Source organism: Pangasianodon hypophthalmus, chromosome 2 (genome assembly GCF_027358585.1).
Source record: "Pangasianodon hypophthalmus isolate fPanHyp1 chromosome 2, fPanHyp1.pri, whole genome shotgun sequence".
Classification (NCBI taxonomy): domain Eukaryota; kingdom Metazoa; phylum Chordata; class Actinopteri; order Siluriformes; family Pangasiidae; genus Pangasianodon; species Pangasianodon hypophthalmus.
Window position 1 is genome coordinate 23,943,365 of NC_069711.1, and position 8,416 is coordinate 23,951,780.

The following is an 8,416-nucleotide window of genomic DNA, read 5'->3' on the forward strand; positions in this document are numbered from 1 at the left end:
CTCTTCCCTGATCATGTGATTGATGAGAAGGTGATGAGTGGATGAACTCCGACCGTGCGTACATGTGACATGTGACGTAGGAGTTTCATTGCCACCTCCTCCCACTCTCCACTCCCATACTGCTTAATTATGAGTGCAGAAAACCTGAACGCAGTGACAGAGGCATGACAAGTGCTATGTGTTGAGTTAGTTAGTTTGAAGAAATATTTAGCTTTGCATGTATCTGATTTGGTAGAAGCTTAAATTTAGAGCAGCTGTGCGAGAAAAACTTCTGCAGCTGTACGAGGTGAAACCAGCTGATAAAATTAACATTAATGTTTTTATGTCTTAACCCATATGTCAGTTCCTGTGTTAGCTGGACTGAACTGCTCTCCATTGGATCCTGGATTTGTCCGTTCTTCAATGCTGTTGTTGCTCTTGATACCAAGACGACAAGTCTGTAAGCTCAAACCTGCTCAGGAGCAACGTAAACAAGATTAGATTGCATTTAGAAGCACTGTATATCAACTAAATCACACATTGCTGTAAATATACTCTCGTTGGTCACTTTATTAGGAACACCTCTTCATGTTCAATGTGTTTTCCAAATCTTCATCTGCCAAGTTTTCATGAGCCTGTGACCAGATTAGACTCACTTTCCTGTTCTTGACAGAAGTGAAACCTGATATAGTATTTGCTATTGCAGACTAAAGTGTCTAAATGTTATGTGTTCTCAGATGCTTTTTGGCTCACCTCACCTTGTGCAGAGCTGTTGTTTGAGTTAACATAGCCTATCTGTCAGCTTGAACCAGTCTGGCCATTTTCCTTTGACATCTCTCATCAACAAGGTATTTATTTCTGTTCGCAGAACTGCTGCTCACTGGATGTTTGTTTCACCAATATTCACCAATATTCCTCCATTCTGTATGACTGTTGTGTGTGAAAATCCCAGGAGATCAGCAGTTGTTCATACTGAAATACTCAAATCAGCGCATACTCAAAACATGCCAGTGAGATCAAAGTCACTGAGATCATGTTTTTCCCCCATTTTGATGTTTGATGTGAACAATAACTGTAGCTCTTGACCTGTATCTGCATGATTTTATGCATTGCACTGCTGCCACATGATTGGCTTAGATAATTGCATGAATGAGCAGGTGAGCAGGAGGTCCTATTAAAGTTGTTGGTGTATGTATATTGTGTGATTAATAAATCAAGATCTTCATGGAATTGCTATTCGGAGTTCTCAGATTAATTAAATTTGGAAAAAGTGATTTCCACAAGCAGCTTAGTTTATATAGTAAGTATCCACTATGGTGTTATGTCTGTGGATAAAATATTAGCTTGGGGATGTGAGATATATTTTTCATAGGTCTATTGAAAATAAAGATTAAACTATGCATACTTAAAAAAGATTTTCACATAAATTTTGAGCAAAAATACACCAAAAATTGGGCAGAAATATATTACATTGAGAAATTAAATATGCTATTAAAATAATTGTGCAATCTTTTACATATCCTGACTAATCCAGTTTCCAGATGCATCAGAAAAGACCAGATTATCCCGTCATAAATGATCATCATTAGCAAATCTGGTATACATCATTATATGATCTTAGTATTATAATGTTCTCTCTGGGAAAAAAATGAATGGGAGATAAAATTTAATAATACTAAGGTCATGATTTTTTCTTGGATCTTGGAAATTTAATAGTAATAACAATGTGCAAAGGACTTTTTGAACCTGTACAATATAAAAATAGTAAATTGCATATTACTTGTGTGCTATGAAAGACATAAGGAAATGACAATGCACGTCAGTGATTAAACATGATTTTTGTGATCCTACCGTCTCAACTATTCATTTGCTCAGAATCAACAGTGGTTAGAGAAAGTGGCAATAAAGACACCGTGTTCTCAAATAAAATCGTAAGCTCTCGAAGTCCATGTTGAGGTCACATTAGGACTGAGGGCTTTTCTGAATCACCGCCCACATGTTTTATCATTCAACAGCACCCTTCCCAATTGAACAGGAGAGAAGAGAAAAGGTGGCGGGGTAACGTGTGAGTCACCACGTAGGTTAATTCATAGCAGTGCGCTGCTTATTTATTGTCACTTATTGGACACTACCCTGAGGTAATAATGATGTAATCTCCAGGTGCCATAGAGTTAAAATAATGGCTCTTAGGTTAAACCTCCCTGAAGGCCAGAGACAAGGGACAATATTGAGGTCATCAGGTTCCTTCTCTGAGAATCACTGGCGTCAGATTTTGCCCTAATGACTAAGCCAGCTTTGAAAAGTCATTAAGGAGAGGAAATATATAAATACATACAGTACAGCAAGTGTGGAAATAAAGCTCACTGTTCAGTTTAATACATCTAATACTGGTTTAATACGGTTTAATACATTTAATACAAATCTTTCAGCCAATATACATATTGTGTACAAGGTCATATATTACAAGAATAAAGTGGTAGCACTTTGTTTAGATAGTCCAATGAAGACAAACTACAAAGCGCCTATAGACTCTTAACAACCTGTCACATGACTATAATCAATCGACTTCTTCTAAATAATCAGATGTTTACATTTGTCGATTTCTAATACTTTATAAAATCTGCACACACTCTATAGACTATCAGCTATAGACTATCATTTTTTTGCTTTATTTGAAAGGTCTACTGTATGGTTGTTAAATACAGAATTAACACAATGTCGAATGCTGTTACAGGAAAATAATCAATGGGAGGGTGGTGTACATTACTGTACTGCCCTAAAGTTGATGATTTTCCTTTAACACCTATCCCAATGTTTATTATTCCACTTATACCACAGCAACTGCATTTTTCTTTTTTTACGCAAGACATTTTATCCATTGGCGGTTACATTTAATGTTGTGGAAACAAGTTAGTTCCTGTTATCTCTTACGTCATAGCAGCTATAAACAGTCGATTTGTCACCAACCGCTTTTTTCTCTCTCGTGAAGTTAATAAAACAGAATGAGATGGTAATGTTAAATAAATGTCTCCTTACAGAAGACAAGGTTATACACATTTAAAAAATCTGTTTATGTTCAGCATTCACCACATGTGTCCCTGCATATTTTGTTACTATAGAAACGATAACATATTCAAACAAGCACATTAATATACCTGTGATTTGCAGCTGCACTACCATCAGAGTAGAAAACTCTTCTGACCAATCAGATTCCAGAATTTAAGTGTGCTGTGGTATAAATGTTAGTAGATAATATATAGATTGTTTTATGTGCAGTATTTGGATGATCCAGTTTATAGCTCCTGATGTTTAGTAGATCATCAACAACTCGTCCTCAGTGATATCATAATTTTAAACTCAGCTCTACTGATGCATTTATGATGTGTGTTGTTGAAAGGTAATTAACCAGTTGAAAGGCTGCTCCATCACAGCGAGATGGTTTGAAGAGTCTGCATATCTAAATGAGCCAAAGAGGTCATACACTTAAATTATTCCTACCATCAAAGACTTTAACATGATTTCACACTTACAAATTTGTAACATTTCACATGATTCAGTTTCTATGAGAAGTTACAAAGGTTCATGATAAGGTAGGTTTCTGTACATTTTCTGAACAATTCAGTCATTTTAATTTGAACTAAATCAATCAAAATCCAACCATACATTTTTCATTACATCAGACTAAAACAATAGTGAAAATATGCGATGAAAAACAAAACTGCATTTGTTATGATTCCTGTTGAGTCCTGTGTATAAATTCATATTCAAATTAATATAAATTAATTAACATAATCTACATAATTATGTAAAATATATATATATATATTGGAAAATTATGAATATTATATGTTAATATCTAATTTCTTGACTGTTTTAAATGAATTATGGCGGCTTCAGGAGGCTTCTTTGAAATAAATGTAAAGTTTAAAAGGAATTATAAGGAATATAATAAAAATCTTAATTCGGTGTCAATGGACAAAGAATCTCATAATTTTCAGATATCTAAATTCTGACTTAAAAAAAACAGTGATAATCCTTGAAAATATATGATGGGTTTTTGGGATCAGCCACTATTGATAGTGTCCTCTAAAAGTTTGTGTTTGATTTTTTTATTGATTTGTTGATATGATTTAATACCTTTCCTCTTTGGACTTTCCTGGACTTTCCAAAACAAAGTCTGGGAAAAGAAGCATATGGTGGTGATGGTGGTGTGTGTGTTTGTGTGTGTGTGAGTAGGCTATTTTGAATGAATGAATAAAATGGTAGTGTGAGTAATTTTTGTGATTCTGAATGATTAATAATTAATTACTGTGCACCACAAAAATTTTCAGGATCTCTAAAAGACATGAATAATATGTCAAAAAATGAATCAATTTAATTCAATTAGAGACAATCGTGTGTTCTTTAGGGAACACTTGGGACAATGCGTTTTATTCTAGAAGTGCATAAATGCAAAGACTTTTTTGGTGCTTGCGTCAGAGTCTAAACACAGGCTTGGTGGTGATTGGTTAGTCACTCTGCAGGCAGGACTGAACCGTATAAAGCCAGACAGAGAGGAGGAGACTGCTCTAAGACCATAGCGATCCTTTCCTTGACAAATCAGACGTGTTTCTCTGTGTCTGTTGGATTTGTTTTCTCTTCACCGCCACCATGTGTAAGGGGCTCGCAGCCCTACCTGCAACCTGCTTAAAAAGGTATGACCTTTTTCAAACATCTTTTGGCTTGCTCCTGTGTATATGCAATTTATTTTACTTTACTTGAAAACAAAATGTAATCAGTGTTTATAAAAAAGAGAACATGGGATTAACATTATTAAGTAGGTGATGTGAGATTTGTTTACGAACACCTGAGCTTCTTTTATTCATACATGTTTATGAGATTTCCTTTTGGCAAATGATTTTACACACATTTCATTTGCAGCGCAAAGGACATAAAGCATAAGATTGGGTTCCTGCTTCAGAAGGCTGAGCCGGTTCAAGAGCAGAAGCCTGTTAAGGAAAAGGAAAAGCCAGCTGAGGAGAAAAGGTGAGAATCCGAAGAAAAGGTCACACTGTCTGATGTTACATGAGCTTAGCAAAATTTGATTAAATATTTTAACACTCATTTAACAACTTAAATGTGTATTGTAACTGAAGACCATTGATGGTTACACAGTCTGGATAGCTTCAATTTTCCAAATGATAGAATTTATTCAGTTATAGAATGTAGAAAGGAATACAATACAAATTCCTACTTTAATTTCAGTTTAGATCTCATGAACAAATACACACAAATATCAATGTTTCAATTAAATAATAATTGAATATATATATATATATATATATATATATATATATATATATATATATATATATATATATATATATATATATACGTGTATATATATATATATATACAAGATATACATTCTTAAATACTATAACAATATGTTTATAATAATTAACTATTCAAATTCTGAGTGTATAATAAAAACAATACATGCCTATTTTAATTTTGATGTCTTTTTTAAATTATTGCAGCTCTGCTCCTATTGACACTGAGAAATGGAAAACCTCATTTAACAACCTGATTAATAATGATGGTAAGTGAGACTTTTCATTAGATTAAAGAAATTAAGTTCTAAAATTGATGTGTCATTTCAATTACACCATGTTCCAGCTAGAAAAAGGAATTAAAAGTCACAGCTAGAGTGAAACTTAGATTAAAAGGGAGTGTTTATGTGATGAGGCCGACCTCGTGGCTATGTTCTCATGCCTCTGGACGTGTGCTACGTGTCCACATCCTGCCCTCAGTGGCCTCCAAACAGTCCTAGTGTTCTGCTCTGTTAGTCCTTTAGGGGTCAGGCACCACAGGGACAGAACTGAGGAACAGGGCTTTCTGGGAATCTCCTCAGAGCCGGAGCAGTGACCTCTACATTCTGAACGTCCTTAAAGGCCTTCAACCCTCCCACTCCCTTCCCCAGAGACTGAAGTCAGATAGACAGAAGCAAAGTCCAGTTAGATGACATAAAGTTATGCAATTTGCAATGACCTATTGGGCAGAACTGATCTACTGAGATAGTAATATCAGTTATACCTGAATCAATCATCCAGGTAACAATAGGTCTCTTTTTCCCCTTCCAGTTGGACGGGCTGCATTCACCGCCTTTTTAAAGTCCGAGTTCAGCCAGGAGAACATTGAGTTCTGGGTGGCATGTGAGGACTTCAAGAGAACACCTGCACCACAGTTGAAAGCCAAAGCCAAGCAGATTTTCAAACAGTATGTCGACATCGATTCCCTGAATGAGGTGAGACAGCATCCTCTATTACCTATTATAATATTTACAAATGTTTGAGGTAGAAAAGTTCTTATTTTAAAATCCACACACATTTCACAAGACATTATGTGAGTAATATGTAATCACATGTGACAAACAAGTGAAAGTGCATTCCAACACCTTATGCCCTGAAATTGCATGCATGAATTCAATCCGTGTCATCATGGGAATAATATATGATGACCAAAAGACCTATATGCAAAAAACGAACGTGTGAAAAGAAATCATGTAAGAAAATCACAAATAAAATCACATGCCGTATATGGGAAAAAATAGCACTGGAATATAAGTGTAAAAAATGATGAATTATAAGTTAAATAAATTTTTAAAAAATGCACGCTCTCAAATGTGTTAGAGAAATAAATAAATCAATCATGTGTAAAAAAAAAAAAAAAAAAAAAACGTGAAAAAATAAATGAATTACATGAAACGTAATTCACCATCTCAGGGAGTTTTTCCTTGCCACCGTCGCCCTGCTTGCTCATCAGAGACGGCACACACACACACTTCACTTTACTTTTGTTTGTGTAAAGCTGCTTTGAGACAATGACCTTTGTAAAAAGCGCTATACAAATAAAAATGAATTGAATTGAAACGTATGCACAAACATAACATGAGAATCGACCATGTGTCTAATTGATGTATTCATTGTGCTGTTGCATTTGTGTGACGTTTCTCTGAATAATTCAAATATTTTCAAATCTTTTAGGTCAATTTGGACTCTGCAACAAGAGAAGAAACTCGGAGGAACCTGGAAAAGTGTGACGTGACATGTTTCGATGAGGCGCAGAGTAAGATTTTCACGCTGATGGAAAAGGACTCATACAGGCGCTTTCTGAAGTCCAAACTGTTCCTTGACCTGTCTCAGCCACGCAGGGACGAGAAACACTGCCGTCTGGAGAGGAAAGGGACCTTTACTGAGTTTAGCCAGTGTCTCCTGTCTCACTGTGCCTAAATCTAAGACAGAAATCTTTCTTAGGCTTAGAGTTTAGGGATCAGTTCACTTCTATGAGGAGAGCAAGAGAGTTAAAGGTGAAGGGTTAAGTCACTGAGGTAGATATCGAGGTAGATAATCGATCGAACACCAGAAACAGGAAATAAGGATGTGTTTTAATGGTTTTTTTTCAGGTATATGTGGCTTTAATGTGTTTAGAATAATCTGACAAAACTCTTCAGAATCTCCAGTGTAGCATTGGTTTTTATTACTGTATTTTGGTAATTTTGTATTCAAACAAAAATAAATAATAGAAAAAAAAGAAGCCACGTTTGAAACCCTATCAGATGATGTTGTAAGAATAAAGTTTACAGTGACTAAGTGAATAACTGTTACAGACGATAAGGAAGGCCTGGGCTGCATAACTATTTAATCTGTGTATGTTATATGTACTTTTACTGTCCAATTAGAATAAATGTAGTCTTATTAGTAATGAATGAAGCTCTGGAATATTAACGACAAACAAATGTGACAAGTTATATTAACAAAATGTGATGTCCATTTGTTACAGTGCTGTGAATTTAACAAGTCTGTCCTCTTGTACTGTCACTTTAAGTCTTATTAGAATAAATGGATTTAAGCTGTTTACATATTTGTTTACTTGCATGTATTACACATATTTATTGTAGTATTTATGAATAAAAATGTCCAACACAACACAAAATGGTCTCTGAGATTAAATAATGCAGAAAATAAAACAAATGAGAATGTAAAAGGGGATGGCTTAAGATAGTCTTGACAGGTAAAGAGAGTGTTTGATGTGATGCTCACGTTACAGTGTAGAGCTGATCATTCAGATTTATGAAAGTGAAACATGACCAAACAATAAAAGTGTCCTATATCAACATGCCAGTTAACATGTCCATTTCCTCTATAGCTTTTCACACTGTCACATCTGGTTATTTTATGGGATTTAATAATTTACTCATGCACATAGAGAAAAGTGAGCAAGAACTGGAGAAAACCTGGGCACTGTGACTCAGAGCAGGAAACTATACATCACCTCCTACAGATCTGAGCTCTTTAAGATGTTAATTAGTGAAGATATGGCTTTTTAAATAGCCCACAGTAAAGATATTCTTGTTTAGTCTCCTGAGAAGATTTTTGTCTCGCTTGAAAGCAACACT

At 35.0% G+C, this 8,416-nt stretch overlaps 1 protein-coding gene across 1 annotated transcript; it reads left to right on the top strand.

Moving 5' to 3' along the window:
• The first annotated feature begins 4,518 nt into the window (after window positions 1-4,518).
• rgs4 (regulator of G protein signaling 4) lies at window positions 4,519-7,877 on the top strand. The gene is made up of 5 exons (XM_026933019.3): window positions 4,519-4,673; window positions 4,900-5,004; window positions 5,499-5,560; window positions 6,102-6,265; window positions 7,005-7,877. Exons 1-5 carry the CDS (start codon window positions 4,630-4,632, stop codon window positions 7,248-7,250), a joined length of 621 nt encoding a protein of 206 aa, XP_026788820.1. The 5' UTR covers window positions 4,519-4,629; the 3' UTR covers window positions 7,251-7,877.
• The last annotated feature ends 539 nt before the right edge of the window (window positions 7,878-8,416 follow it).